The following is a 16,715-nucleotide window of genomic DNA, read 5'->3' as shown; positions in this document are numbered from 1 at the left end:
AGGGGGTGAAAGGCATTGAAAAATGTGGAAAAAGTTCAAAATGGCGTCTTGTCATAGTAGTTTGAGGAAAATGGCTAATTCAGCAAAAAAATACCTAAAATGGCCTCTAAAGTAAGAGAAATAATGAAAAAATAGTAATTTGTTAATTAAAGTTGTAATTCTTCAAGGGCTTTCAAGCTGTAAGAAACGAAAATCACCCGTAAGTTAATAACAGAATAGAATTTGCCATCAAAGTATTTTTAAAATCTATTTAAAAATAGTATTAAAAGTATTGTGCCAAAATTTTAAGAGAAAAAAAGACGTTGTGACAAGAATTATCTGTACATTTATACATTAGATCTTCAGAATCAGCCATCCACTTTATACCGTCCCATTGGGCTTTAAGTATAAAAACTCAAAAAATCTAAAAATTGGCAAGGCTAATGCCAGCTTTTTTAAAAGTATTTTTAATTATTTTTTTAGGAATGAGGTTATTTTTCAAAATTGGCACGAAGTATTGTACTTCTTCTTGAAGGTGTTTTGCTGTATTGAAGATTCTTTTAATTCTAAGCAGCTGTGAGTAAATTCTGTTGAGGATGACTCTTTTAGAAATATTGGAATTCCAGTTGGTTAATTTAAGTGTTGAAAAGTTGAATTCTCTTCTTTTGTCATAGACTTTTAAAAAATTGTAATCTATAATATGCAAATCAAGGTAGACTATATTATGTTGCACGGTATTTGTGGTATTAAGTTTAGGCATAAAGGGTAGATATTAGCATTTTATATCTTGTTGGAGTTGTTGAAGGCTATTACATCATCAATATATCGAAAGATGTGTTGGTAAAATTTATGATCTTCCTTACTGAGTGAACGTATAAAAGTTAATTCTTTTGTAAAAAGGAATCATTCACAGACAGAAGTCGAAAAATTACTTCCCATTGAAATCCCCTGTATTTGTTTAAAGATGTTGTTAAATTGAATAAAATTATTGAGAAGTATGCATGAAAGAAAAAGTTGCCATTTTTCAGTATTTATTAATGTAGTAATTTGTGGAAATATTTCAGGAAGAGCAAGTAAACTTTTATGAATTTCTTCAAGTGGTAGTAGTATAGAGGTTTTGAAAGTCGTAGCATTGGATATGTTTTATTTTAAGTGTATTTAAAGTATTTAGAACCTGTTCATTACTTGAAATCATCCAGTTGCAATGTAGATCTTTAAAATCATAATTATTAATGAGGTCACGTATTAGACATAGTTTTTGTGCAAAGAGATAATCTATTTCTTTAAGATAACTTCTGGCAATGAACTTTGATCGGAGTCTTATGAAATTTTGTTAGCGCATATTTAGATTTGCCAATCTGTTATGTTTCCGGGGAAGGATATTAAGTTTTTTATGTAGTGCATTAAATTTATTGAGAAGAATCTTAGTGCTGGTTGTAATCTTTTGGTAGGTGCAAGTGTTATTCAATTCATTAATCAGAAGGTCGAAATAAAACTTTTTTTCAAATAACACTAAAATTGTTGCTAGCTTTGTCAATCTTTGTGATGATAAAGTTATCTTGCTGTTTCTGAATAAGAATCTCTAGATGCTTTTTATTGTGTAAATAATTGAATTGGGTAACTTGAAAAGCATAAGCTGAAATTCTTTAATAGGTGTAGCTTTCCATTCAAGAAAAGTAGTAGTAGGTAAATTGGATCTATTACTAGCTAAAATGATAAATTTATCAAGATCATTATTGAATTGTTTAAGGCTAAAGTGCTTATTAATACTGAAAGTAGAACGAAATTTAGTGCCAAGTTGCATAAGGTCTCGCAATTGTATATCTTCAATGATATTGAGATCTCCAGTAACAATATGTTGGTGATAAGGATCTACATATTTATTGTAAATAGGAAGTTGGCAATGACATATGCTATCTTCTTTAATATTGTCGTGGTTGATAACAAGCTGACCTAAGGTCTTTTCAAATTTAAAACAGGGCTTAATTTGAAGTTGTTGGTCAGGTAGCAAGTGTTGATATTTTTTAAATATGCTTGGAATTTTTAACTGATCATAAGACGGGTGCTTGAATTGTAATGTACAAAAAAAATTTGGGGGGAAAAATTTACTATTCTTTAGTTTAAATTTGCAGAAGTCTATTATCAGATCTTTGACTATTTGGAAACATTGAGATTGTTGAATATATATATATTTAAGTAAGACAACATATAGCACAAAATATTTTATTCTGTATGTGTTTCTCTGAATGTGTGGGCCTATTTTTTGATATTCTGTATTTACAGTAGCTTTATTTTTAGTTTATCCTTAAATAATAAACTTATGTTATTACAAGCAATTTATGCTGTGCGTAGCATTGTGAAAAAAATGGCCAAAAGTGTAATGTCTACAAACTTTTCAATGTGCTTTAAATTCATAAGCTTGGCACAAGGAAGCTATTTGGTATTAACGAGAGAAATGCAAAATGTAAGTTTTAACTATTATAAAGCCTGATCTGTGCTACATTCCTGTTGCAAGTAAATTCTACAATAGCCATGCAGAAGATAATGCATTTTGTTATTATCCGGGATAAAATGCATTTAACAAATAAGCTAGAGTGCTGATAATTTAAACACTCTTTTAAGTATATTAATAACTAGAGACACAAAAATTGAAATTATGTAATAAATTATATAAATAATATATAATATTATAAGTATATAATAAATGCATTTTCCAAGTTAATTTGATTAATCTGTTGTAGTAAAAGCATTATGCAACACATATTGTATACAAACTAAGTAAAATGGACTGAATTCCCACCTGCACTAATGAATGCAATTTTCCGAGATATGTCTCTTGTTATCATATGAAAAATGATGAAAGTTAGGAATTAAATATTCCATCCATAGTAACATTAAGTGACATTATTTGTAAAACTTTCAATGAAGGCAACTGGTTTGTGTATGGGTAAATTCTTATTGAGCACTGTAGTGAATTTCTGCACAGAATCAAATGAAAGAATTGTGCAAGTAGATTAATAATGTTATTTCATTCAGTTTAAGAGGGGAGTAAATCTGTATTTTTTTAATGCTTTCTGCATCCAATTTCAAAATGCTAAAAATGAAAGGTCTTTCAAATGATATTGTGATGAATATCCAACCTAAGTGATAGCCATGGATTGCTAATTTACTTTTATTCAAAATGAAACTTTCATTCGAAGTTCAGATTTTAAGCAGAAGGTGCAATTGCCCCTCGCTTCCTATTTTTAACTTCGCTAATTTTTCTTGTTTGATCAGATAGCCTGGCTCAGTAAAAATAGGCGGCCAGTGTAACTCTGATTAAAATCCGGTTATAACCACGTGCAGTGCTGATAAGGACCACGTGTTTCTGAGACTCTTTCCCCTTTATTTTTTTTCTTACTATGTATTTCTTTCTCCTGATGAGGAGAGAGACCTTTATCTGCCCTCGAAATCGATTGAGTGTTTCAATATACTTACGCTAAATACAAGGTTGTTTTTATGATTTTGATTAAACTGACATGGTTCAATCTGTATTCTAACTGAGGATCTTAAGTTTCTTGTATATCAGAAATATATGAGTAGGCATATGTTATAGTGTGCATCAGTAATTTGGTTTGTATAATATGGGCACTGTATTTCTATAAAATTAAACTACCTAGTCAAATATTTTCTATACTTACGAACTTTAGATTTCACAATAATTTTGTTCTGTATTATTTGTGTAAAATAGCAGTCATATTACAGAAACATAATGCTTGCTAGATGATTGCAATTCAATTTCTTTGGCATACTGTGATAACAGACTTTTTAAAATTTCCTTCCATACTCCTGTACCATAAGTAACATTTATTTAACATCGCAAAAAGTGCAGTTTGGTCGAGTTGCATATTTCTTTCTGGATCCTAAGCTTTTTGTCCTTGCCACTTGATTCTGTTTCATCTTTACTTATCTATGCAATAGAATTGTGCATTTATACTACTACTCTAACATTTTTCACCTTGTTTTTTATTCTTTCTGCCATTTTATGTCCCATATTGAGGAATTCATATATCCCGTTTCCATGTCACTGTGATGACTGTACATTCCTTGGAACAAATTTTGTACCTAATGTGCACTGTGAAAAAAAAAGGACAGTTTTATATCTCCCGTTCTACTGGGCCCATTAACAAATTTTAACTTGCGTTTTTCATGTATCAAAAGTGCAACAATGAGTAGTTTTTATTTAAAAAAAAAAAAAAAAGCTCTCAAAATTTTCACTCCTCCGTGTTAATTGAATTTTATATATATTTATTAATATCTCTTTTTTTAAATAAACTTTTTGATTCTTCCTTTCACATTTCAAAATTTAGGTTCATTCCAAATAAAATTCACCTGTTTTTATGATTTGATTTAAACTTTGTATTTTTAAATAGCTTTCATAATTTTTTGAAAAAAATTTTGAATTATAACCTATAAAATTTTTACCATAATCTTTATTTCTAAGTATACCTGTAAAAAATTGTAGTTTTTTTATTCAAAATTTCCTACGATATACATGAATTTACGTTTTGAAATTTGGCAGTTTTGTTATAAGTGATAATAACGCCAAATGTGGTTTACGCACTTTCTTAAAATTATTTTAAGTAATGAATGATGACCTTTTTTCCACTTGTTTGCAATGAAAAAAAAAAAAAAAAAAGAAAAGAAAATAGGTTGCTATCAATAAATTAAGAAGTTCGCCAAGTGAATTTATTCTTGTTGCAAACTGAAAAAAAAAATGTGACAAGATAAATTTTTAAATTCCTCCATAAATTTTGCACCAAACTTTACAAAATTTAATATTTAGGCATAATTTGAGTCGTAGAATCGAAATACCGAAAAAATTGCATGTCATTTAAAAAAGTCCGATTTTGTGTCAAAATTCCTATATTAGAACAGTGTTATATATAAATGTAATATATATCTTAAGTTGCGCTTTTGAGACATAAAAATGCAATTTGAATTTCATCAATCTGCCCATTAGAGTGGGAGATATAGAACTGTCTTCCCACACACACACACACACACACACAGTGTTCATGGGGGGGGAACTTCCTTTTTCATGAGATCATTTGCTTGACAATTTTTCAAGCATTCTACATAACCAAACAATTTACCAACCATTTACCAAACAATTTCAAAATTTCTGGTGCTGTCATAAAAATAGTATCAACTAGCTGAAACTAGGATATATATTATTACTGTTATTACTGTATCTAGTTATATTTTATTTTGTCTTCAAATTTCATTTTAAGCAAGGGATTCATGACATACTTAACACTAGAACGGCTGGAAAATCTTACCTACTGGAACGGCGGTAAGGGGTCATTTTTAACCCTTCGATGAAAGTATTGAAATAACAACAGCAAAACAATTTTAAATGCCATATATTGGCACAAATATGTACTTTATACGTATTTCATAATTTATATTTAGTATCACATGACAATTAATCGACTTTTTAAAATATTGTAAATGTATCGAGTACATGGCAATCAATTGGATCATACTACAATTACTCAAATAACTCATTAATTTGATTTAAGAACTGATTTCAAATAAATGGTTTTACAAATTAAAACTAATGTTAACTAAAATAAAACACAATTCATATAATAATATTGTTTCATGTACTTACTCGGAGGATGATTCATTCTCTAAATTCAGAAATGAGAAATGTTCTCCGATCTTTCAGTTATATGTGTAGCTGAATGGAATATGTAAAGCATTTCATTTCAATTCTATTTAGTGTGTAAAATATTACAAATTACACATACGTATTAAGAATTGATGCAGTTGATACAAAACTAATTTTTAACAATTTTTTCAGTGCATTTTCCGCACACAACTTTGGAACGAGGTGCACAATATTCTTGAGATTTGTTTCCATTGCATCTTTGTACTTAACACTTTTTTCTCTTTATATCCATTTTCTTTTTATGTGTTTTTTTCTGAAGACTCAAGAAGGATCTTTCAGAGTTTTGAAGCTATATGTGCCACTCTTAACTCCTCTCCTAATTTCAGTAGAAAATCTCTTCTGTTAATTGTGTTTCCTGTTACACTTTTATAAATTATCCAGGTGTTCAAAGCTGTGTGATCCAAAATATTGAAAAAGATATGTACAGGCCATCGTCTAGAAGCCGATTTAACTGAATATTTTCGGCACATCTGATCACGAATATCCACACCATGCTTTGTTGCGTTGTAAAATGCTATTCAATCGGGCAACTTCTTGAAACTGTTTTCAGTTTTTACAGTAGAATGTAATGAGCTCAGTCGTAAAACGCTTTTGTTTCTTTTGTCCTGATAGATGGTAAGTCTGATATTAACTTGTTCTACTATTGTCGATGAATAAAGATTACTGTGCATATTTTTCAAAGATATAGGAATTTCTCTTCTGTTCTTTTTCATTGTGCCGACCATAGTTGTATTTTTCGATTTTAGCATTTCTGCTAATTTAATGCTAGTAAAATCCTGTGGTAATATTCCTCCCTTTGTTTAGATGTGGCTCTGTTAATTTTATGACAGCATTTTCAGACAAACGTAATTGAGGATTTGCTGTTTCATCTTTTCTTAGATAAGGAAATCCATTCAAGAGGTATTTAGTATCAACGTTGACAGATAAACAAAATTTTATTCCAAATATGTCAGATTTATTAAGCATATATTGTATAATCTACGTGTAGCTTTAGATGGGAATAATTGTTCATCAGCTGTAATATTTTGTCCTGGCCGGTAACAAGTTCTGCAGTTTTCAGTAAATTTGTTCCACATGTCTGATGCAAGAGCAAATTATTAGTCTATGACCGAGTAGATCTTGTTGTCTTTCCATCAAACCTTAAAAATCGTTTTATTTCTTTGAATCTATCTCTTGATACAGTTTTTTTGCAAAATTCTATTCTCCACGCTTCAGACCACAAGGAATATAAATCTAAGCCCTTTTCTCCTATTACTCCTCGAACGTACAATATAGCGACAAAAGCATCTAACTCAGCCAAAGATAACTTCCAGTGTTTATTTCCAAGTTGCCGCTGAGGTTCAGATTCTGTACTTTATATGCAGCAAGATATCATCATCAATTAAAAAGCTTGAAAGCACGAGACACTTTGTCCTCATAAACACGACTCTTTGCAAAAGATGTTGGCCCTGCTTTTTCTTTTAGAACATTATAAGCAAAAACACGGCCGCAGACCATTCCATATAGTGTTATCAGGAGCTGTAAAAACAGTTTTGCAAATACCTTGATCCGTTTTTGCTCGTTTATTTCTGCTGAGTTCTTTGTTTACTTCGCTGTCCTCGGATACACTAATAGGATTTCATTTTCAGATTCTACAAAAAAGTGATCAATTTCACCTCCGTCAGACTCATTTTCAGATAGCTCCTGCAACAATTTTTTAATTTCTTCATCTATAAGACCTCTATTCTGCTTTATTAGACATATTTTGTTAAAGTTGAAAAAAGTAGAAAAATATCAGACTATCAGAAAACAATAGGAAATATATTTTAGCATATGGTTCTTACGGCGTAAAGGAAAGGTGATAATGAACTTAACGGCAGAATTCGTATGGTCTGAAATATTGATTTGGGATTACCAAGAAAACATCTGTCCTAACTGTTATTACCTACAGTAAGTAAGCTGAACTAACAAATGGGAAAATACATCTATAAAATAAACTATTTCTGAAAAGAAATGTAAGCATGAAAAACCCTGCATCTACCTTCCTTGCAGTATTTTCTTCAAACGAATAGATAATTGCAAACAAAGGGACAACAATTTATGTAGACATTACAAAGTAGTGAGACCACCCAGGTTTTTATCCTTCTGGGAGTTAGTATAAATGCAATCGAAAAATCTGTATTAGCGAATGTTTTTCATGGGTTACTTGACAATGCCTCGAGCAGAAAGAGGGATAAAAGTAAAGGGGTCAAAATGTCCGCTGTTCTAGGAATACATGCCAATATTTAAAAAATTAACAAACCTAGAATGCTGAATTTTTTTTTTACAAATATTTGTTATTTATTTAGGAAAAGTAAAAATATTTCAAACTATTTCTTCCAATAAAACTAAAGTAATCAACGGTCAAAAACGTTCAGGGGTCAAAATGACCCTTTCCACCGTTCTAGGGTTAAGCATTCCAGAGGATGTATTATTAAGATACAAATTGCAGTGACTATTTAATATTTATTCGCATTAGAGAGCCATATTTTTCTAGCTGACAATTTCTTTTTACATCTTTAAGACTGCAAATATGTTTTATAATGTCAGTTATTGTAACTTTTGACTCATGTTGGAACTGTGAAGCTAATTTATTTTCATCTCTAATTGTTTGAAATTTATTCTTATCTTTAGATTTTTATTATATTTATTTTATTTTTATCAATATTTTTATCTGTATTATTCGTGTCTTTGGATTATATTATTCTTATCTATATATGTGTGTATTCATTTTGTACTTATAAAAGTGTCGTATTCTCTCTTTGTATAGGTGCTTTCCACAAATTGGTATGTCTTGTGATTTTGATAAATGTCATGTTAAATGTTTGTCTAGTAAAGTATAATGTGCTGCATTTCAGTTTTTCTTAACAGCAAATCAGTGTCAATTTTATAAACTGAGGGTTTAATCTCACCTGAACTCTTTTGGTCCCCATTGTAAGACATAGTTTATTTTTTTAATGAATTAATGATTAAATTTGCACAGCATCATAGTTCATGATCAGGGTTTCCTGTGGCATGTTTATTGTGAGTTCTTTTTTCTGTGCTTCTAAATTGTTCAAATTTTCGCAGTTCAGTAATAATAAAGAATGTTTCTTGATGACTTCCCGAAGCTATGCTGCATTTGTCACTCAGCGTTGAACTTCCCTAAAGACATGTTTAGACTTGTTTGTTTATATTGTGATAGGTCTCGTGCAGATTGCAGTTATTAATCAACAACTCTGCTGTCAAGGCTTCTGCTTTTATTTTCTGTATATTTCTATGAATCTATTATCATACACTGGAATATATGACAAATAAAAGCAATGATTTTGAGGCGAGATTTGTCCACTTGTTTTTTAAGGAGCTAAAAAATCATCCTCCATTGTTCATTGTAATAAATGATGGAGGATAACAATAGTTTTTTAACGTGAAAGTTATCCATTTGTTAATACTAGCATTTTCATAAGCCATTCAGTGATGTAAAGAAACGTATTCAGATACATATGAGATATTTCTTTCGTCTGCAATAGGAAGGGACCATATTGTGGTATATTACATCTTAACAGCATTGGAACTGATGGGGTACCTTATATTATTATAGCTACTTGGTTTGAAATCACAAGCTGTCTTATAAAAATAGTTCTAAGTCTGTCATGTTTTATTCTAATTAGCTCTTTTGAAATAATAATTTTTAACTTTTATTAGATAAGTAATTTTTAACTATGGTTTAGATCCAGAGGCTATAAAACATCTTCATGCTTCTGTTTAATTTTTAATTTTCTTTTATATTGCTAGGTTTTTATGTGTGCCAACAGTTCATTATAATTCAGAATATTTTTCCTGTTAAGAGATAATTTATTGCTTTAATCAATTATCTCTTAACTTTGCTTTAATAAATTATCTCTGTGCTTTAATGCAACAGAGTACAGTACTATTTTATTGTAGTAATTGTAAAACTTGAACACTTTAGAAAGCATATGCATTTGCTCGATTCTAAAATGATGTAATTTTCAGCGCTTATGTGAAGAACTAGAGTATAGCGAGCTGTTAGATAAAGCTGCAGAGACTGCTGATAAATATGAAAGAATGGTAATTTGTTTTTAAATTTCCTGTCAAATACTCTGTTTTTGTTGCATGGATTTTGTATCTTATTTTCTTACTTATTTCAGGTATATATAGCTGCATTTGCAGTATCTGCATACAGCTCATCCTATCACCGGGCTGGCCATAAACCTTTCAATCCTGTTTTAGGAGAAACATTTGAATGTATCAGAGAAGATAAAGGTTTTCAATTTATAGCAGAACAGGTAATTAATGGAAGACAAAACTTCTAGTTTACTTTTAACTGTTTTGTGCATTAAAGCAAGAAGCAGAAATTTAATAAGAAAGAGCTTATACTAATACATTGACCCCTAGCCTAATATACTCTGACAGTCTTGGCTCTGTGGACATAAAATATATGAGCCCAGTTCCCACTATCCAAAAGGGCAGCCTATGCTGTCTCGGAGGGTAATGGCATAGATCATCCCGATGGTAGCATGACAACCAGTCTGTTTATCACTTTCATAAGCTTCTTGTGATGGTATGTCTCAGAGATAAGTTCTAGCACCCAGGGATTTGGTCTGATTCTACAGTGCATGGAAATTTTAATCTGTATATCCTCGCAGTAGAGCATTGGGGAGATGCTGTGTAAGGGAGTTTGATTATTATTTATCTGGAAGCTTGCAAGCTGCTCTCCTGTCTAATACAGAGAGCAGAATAAGAGTGAGCATCCACTATTACATGCAGAAGTGGCATACAAATGTTGATGCTAATATATGAGTAAAACTGAGGAGTAAACTGATGAAAAGAAGACTATATGATGATTTTACTAATAGTCACTATTCAGAGTAGCATAACTGTCCTTACTTGATAGTCATAGCATTATCTTGGTTATAATTAGTGAGGCAGATAATTAATTAGATTATCTATCCTTAAATGTTTCATGAGCCATTTGAAATCAAGACAATTGAAATTTAAGCATCTTATAATTCTTTTATTCTGCTTATTGCCCAGGATAACAATTAGTGCTACATTTATTCTGTTACAATTTATTATTCTCTATATTTTGGTGCTGTAACTTTTACTAAATTCTTAACAGATCCCATGCACATGCTGATGTATGAATGAATATCTACATATGTATATTCCACTGCAAAAGTATACGAACTCATAAAGTATTGAGTCGCAGTCACAAAGCTTGCATGTACCGATTGTTTGTGGGGATATGCAAATGCTGGAGGAAAGGTAAAGCATTTTATTTAAAAACAGTCACAAGATTACGTTTTGGTATGCATTAAATCCTCCCAGCTAACTATGGAAGTTGATATTTAGTGTGGTATAAATTCATTAAGTACTGAAGTCTGTAACAAATTTTGCAACTGGTTAGCTACATTGATAGTATTCTAAAAAGGCTGTTGTTGCCTTCTCAGAATGTCCCAGTTGTGTTCTTTGATGGGCGGTCAGGATAACAAGATATCCATGGATGGGTATTAAATCCTTGAAGAAGTCACTAGGAAAAATCATACAGTATGTGGCTGAACATTGTCTTATTGTTAAGCATCACCTGGGCAACTTGACAGCATGGGTTGTACAATTGACAGCAGATATGGCCAAATGGCTGCCTAAAAAATGTCTAAAATGGCTGCCCAGTACAATTGCTGCTTCTCCTAAATTCTGCAACTTGCTGACTGCCTAAATTAAAAAAAAAATTTAAATCTTGCCCCCCATCCAAATTCTTCCACCTCGTACACCTGCATCAACTCTGGCAGCAGAGTGCCATTGATGTCTATGAAAGTTATCATATTGTCTTGCTAGAGAAACGAAGACTGACGAACCCAAGATTAAGATCCAAGATTACCTAGACTGCCATGCCAAATATGATGGTTGGGTGCAGCTTGACACAAATGAAGGATCAGAACATTGGCTACTCCTGCATATATGTAGACAGAGGTTAACAGCACTGACAGAGAAGTAAGTAGGGTTTATCCCTAAAGAACTTGCAGTCAGGCACTCTATTCCCCAACATGCCTGAGAGCAATACCAATTCAGTTACTTCCTATGTTTGGAGGTTACTTCCAGCCCTTTTAACAATTGCCATTATTTCTGCTAATTTTCAATGAATCATACCTGTTGCTACTATACTAGGTTTCATGGAGGATAGCAAATGCATTTTAATAGACCAATGGTATTCAAAGGGTTTTTAGGGGGGACCCATGTAGTGTCGCAAAAATTTCTAGTGGGAATCACAAGGTAGATAAAAATTCTAAATTGATGGTATATAATTAAAGATTGATGTTTTGATTGGAGTTGTGAAATTGCTTTTGAAGGGTCACTTTCATTTTTATGGAGTCACACTACCATAAAGTTTGAATACCTCTGTAATAAATGGTAGTGACATCGCTGCTGCAACCATAGCTGTTCTCTTAATTGCACAATTTTCTGGGCATTTGTATATCTGCGGTATTTTGAACTAGTAATTGCCATATCACTACAACCTGATAACTGGTTATCAGCTTTTCCCAATGGCTTCCCTTAGGTCTGTGATGTGGGCTTTCTGTAAATCAGAATTGTTTCTCATATTGGCTCATGTTTACATTATACATGGGGAAAACTACAAAAATACTCATGCAGCGATTCGATTTGCCAGGATGCAAATCTGAAATGAGTTAACAGTAGTCAGCCACTCTAGCCACTTAGCCATTGGACTCTTATGAGAAAAAACATCAGCTGTTTTCATTGCTTCATGATGTGACCTTTTTTTCATGTGCATTGAATGAGAGACGTAATCATTTTCATATGTCTTTAAATGAGGTTTGCATGCCAAATTTTGTGGCTGTAGCTTAATTTTTTAGCCATGCATAATATTTTTTGCTAAAGTATCTTTACATGTAGTTTGAGTTTAAAAATGTTTTCTGGACTGGTCTGGACTGGAAGTTGTACTTTTCTTCTGTCTTTTTTAATATTTGTATTTGAATCATATAAGTTTTTTAATTTATTTCCCAGGTCAGCCATCATCCGCCTGTTTCTGTTTGTCATGCTGAATCAAAAAGTTTTATATTTCAACAAGGTAAATATTAACTTTAAAAATATTTTCTATTTATTTTAGCTATGTGATTACATAAACCATATTTTATCTTTGTAAGTTTTAAATAAAGGATTCAAATATTCTGATTTTGTAATCCAAATGATGCATTTTTACATTTCATGACCTGTGGCAGAATTTTGCATGTGAAATTGCTTTTGAAGGGTCACTTTCATTTTTATGGAGTCACACTACCATAAAGTTTGAATACCTCTGTAATAAATGGTAGTGACATCGCTGCTGCAACCATAGCTGTTCTCTTAATTGCACAATTTTCTGGGCATTTGTATATCTGCGGTATTTGCTGTAAAGAAAATAACTTCCTCAAGTTATAAATATTATTCTATCATGAATCTAATGAAACTAGGGGAAAGGTCTTGAAGTCCTTTAAGCTTTACATTATTGCAAGCTCTCTTTACTGATCAAATTTTGCTTTATTTCTCATGATAACTAAACACAAATATCTTAATATCTATTTATTTAAGACGACTTAAAGACTCTTCGTACTTTAACTCTGAGCAATTTAGGAGTGGAATGAATATAGATAGGCACATTGCATTTAAGGGTTTCAATTGTAGTGTTCCAAATATTGGGAAGCTAAAAGGCTAATGGTTTAAGTGAAATGCCTTAAATTTGCAGCACCAGTCAAGTGTTATTTTGTTGAGTGACCTTTTTTTAACCTTTGAGGCTAAATTGCTTATAAATATCTTAAAATTCTGTCATCTTAATTTAGTTTGATCTTTAATAATATTTTCCCTTTGTGTGCTTGATTTTATGTATTTAAGTACATAAATGTAATACTATTCTGTGAATATTTTTCCATTAGTTAGTAATACAGAAATGTTCTTCTTTTTGTGAAACTGTCATTACCAAGATTTTGTGATAATAGTACCTAACAAAATAACAGGAATTTTCTACAAAACTGATATTTTAGTTAATTTTAAGTGTTGACAACTTGAACAGTAAAAATGGTTAGCTGCACACTTTTTAAAAATTTTGAAAATCTTAAGGATTACTGTACTTACTAGTATGTTAGTAACAGAAATTTAACCCACTTCTTTTATAAAGTTATGTGAGACTCATTAGATTTGCCATTTCAGTACATCCCAAAAATATTCAATTGCACTGATATCTGAGAAATCAGGAAATCAAAGTAGTATTTGGAATTTTTGGTGTTCATCAAGCCATTCCTGAGTGTATGAAGTAATGTAGTAAAACATATTATTCTGTAGAAAAAAAAAAAAAAAAAAAAAAAAAAAAAAAAAAAAAAAAAAAACAGTTCCTGTGAGAAAGTCATTACCCTAAAAGAAAGTAGCTGGACTGCATTGACATTAAAATTCGTGGTAGAAAATTACATTTTTCTTTTATTAGTAATTGGACCTACTTTTAACCACACAGAGCAAAAGTAGACGAGTTGCATCCAACATAATGCAGTTCTTCCAGCTCTCAGTATCTAGTTTTGATGCTCAGTGACCTATGTAGTGCAAAACAAAGTCGGCATATATATTTTCAACGATTAATTGAGTCTAATTTGAGGCAACTCTGTGCTGTGCAACATACTGTGAGTCTTCCTACCATCATTGTCCATTGCATAAATGGTTTCCTTCTGTTCCCTTATAATATTATAACTTTCATCTGCAGAACTGATGATCTGTGACCAGTGCACACATTACCAGCGAATGGCGATTTTTACCACCTCCTACATGACAGCAGCAGCATTATATAGCACTTTTCAATTGCAGTTAGCAAAAGGGAACAGTTCTTTAATTAAGCTTTTTATTAGAAATACAACTACCAAGTGGATAAATGCATTGAACTTTAACAGTTATTTCGAGTTTTGTTTGCAGTTTAATAGCCTAGCTGTATGGAAATTTTTGTGGGGTTTATTTCCATATGAGAAAGTTTCCTTAAGAAAGTCCTCCCCCGAATGTCTCTCTCCCAAGCTAGATAGGCTTTTTAAATACTTAGCTGTAATAAATAAACAAATTACCCCATTGGAATAGCAAAATATTTATCTTACCTATTTAACAAAATTTTCTCTGGCAAAAGCACAAAAATCTGCATGTTAAATTTTGTAATAAGTACTATTGAAAGTGATTTTGAAGTAAAATCATTGAAGACTTAGTACAAAAAATAATGTGATAACCAGTGTGCAGTATTTTTAGTTTGTGGGGTTAAACAAAGCTTGTTAGATTTTAAACAGATATGATTAAGCTTGAAAACTGTTTTTCCAGATTTTCCTCAGGGAAAAAAGCCACAGTGGTAGAATAGATAAGATCTTTGATTATATTGGTTACGCTCCCATTTCAAACCACAGCATAAGAATGGCTGCCTGTATTCATGGTTTTCCTCATGTTTAATCTAAATACAAATAAGTTTCTCTAAGAATATCCTCCCTGACTCCATTTCCTCATTATGCAAGTAGTCCTCAAAATTTTGCTAAATAAAATATTGCTTCCTTGCGTGCAAAACAATTTTTAAAGTTATCAGAATTAGATAATAATATGATAAATTTTGAATACAGAAAAATTTGCATAACCTTGTAACTGTTAATTAACAATGATTTAATAATTCATACATAATGGAGAAGTTCAAACCAGAATGGAGAAGTGTTTAAGTTTTAATGGAGAAGTGTTTAAGTGTTGATTCAGCACTTAATGAAATATAAAGAGATAAGTATTCAAAAATGGTGAGTTCTTTATGAGGAATGTTAATTCAGTCGCTTAACTTGGTGCAATCACTTAACTTGCTGCATGTAAACTAGCAGAATAAAGTCAACTAATCAAAAATTACGGTGTCATAAGAGAACTAATATAGATTTCATTATTTAAAATTATTGTTAAATTATAAATATTATTAGATATTGTTATTTAAAATGTGTTTTTTATTTCATGAAAGTATTAATGTCATATGCAAGATCAAACTTTAATTTCCAATATATAGTTTTTATTCTGTATATTTTTTGTGCTTATTTGATGACACATTTTTAGTTTATTTTATTAGCTTTCAGGCAGCTCTCAGCTTTCATACATAGTTGGTTCCTGAAAATGTATGTAAATGTTGAATGTTCAAAAGTAGAAAGATATTAAAAAAACATTAAAAATTGTATTTTAAAATATTTATTTATGAATATATTTTTATTGTCAAATTGTTGCTCATTCTATCAGCATCTTCTTCCTCCCTTTCACTGTGTATTTCATTTAGTACTTGTTGCTCAATTAAGTATTCGTCTGATAAAGGTACTGAGTGAAATTCAATCAACTCATTAACATCTTTGTTCTTGATGTCCAAGTTCAGCTCATTCATTAAGCTAACTATTTCATTTGTAACAGCTATCCAAGTTTCTCTTAAATTTATAAAATCCCTCATCATTTCAGGGTATAATTGTTTCCAAGAACCTTTTATTTTAGCCTGCAAGTGTCCAACATAGTTTTTGTGTTTTATATATTATAGCTCTTGCAAACACCTCGTAATATAGGTCCACTTTTCTTGCAAGTTGCCATGGTAGCCTAGTTCATGATTGTCTGTATATGATATCATTTAATTCACTGTTTGATCCATATGCTGTATAAGGCAGGTAGTATTGGGAGGAAAAATTGCAGGATTGATATCCGGCTATAAATTCTGCAGTTGATTTTGGATGCATTGGAGCATTATCTAAGAATAATAATGCTTTAAATTGTAAATTTTTGTCTTTACAAGATTGCTTAACTGCCGGCACAAATTGAAAAGTGAACCAATCTTTAAGTATTTATGTAGTAACCCAAGCTTTTTTTATTTCATTTTCGAAAGACTGGGAGCAATTCTTTATTTTTCTCCTTTCGCTGCTTTGGGATTTCCTGCCTGACTCAATTTTAAGTCACAATTTTTGTTATATAGACAAGAATCTTTAAAAAATGG

At 31.1% G+C, this 16,715-nt stretch overlaps 1 protein-coding gene across 4 annotated transcripts in view; it reads left to right on the top strand.

The window, feature by feature from the left end:
• The window catches only part of LOC118188489 (oxysterol-binding protein-related protein 6-like), a 259,141-nt gene that overhangs the window by 218,291 nt on the left and 24,135 nt on the right, over nt 1-16,715 (top strand). For all 4 annotated transcript variants that reach the window (XM_085810016.1, XM_085810015.1, XM_085810014.1 and 1 more), the window contains 3 exons: nt 9,707-9,781; nt 9,862-9,999; nt 12,737-12,800. In XM_085810016.1, coding sequence (XP_085666142.1) covers nt 9,707-9,781; nt 9,862-9,999; nt 12,737-12,800 — 277 coding nt within the window. The remainder of the gene's footprint in view (nt 1-9,706; nt 9,782-9,861; nt 10,000-12,736; nt 12,801-16,715) is intronic.

The sequence above is a fragment of the Stegodyphus dumicola genome, chromosome X2 (genome assembly GCF_044657685.1).
Source record: "Stegodyphus dumicola isolate Sdum_Otavi_A_Nest chromosome X2, ASM4465768v1".
Taxonomy (NCBI): Eukaryota; Metazoa; Arthropoda; class Arachnida; order Araneae; family Eresidae; genus Stegodyphus; species Stegodyphus dumicola.
This window is presented reverse-complemented; position numbering and strand designations above follow the sequence as displayed.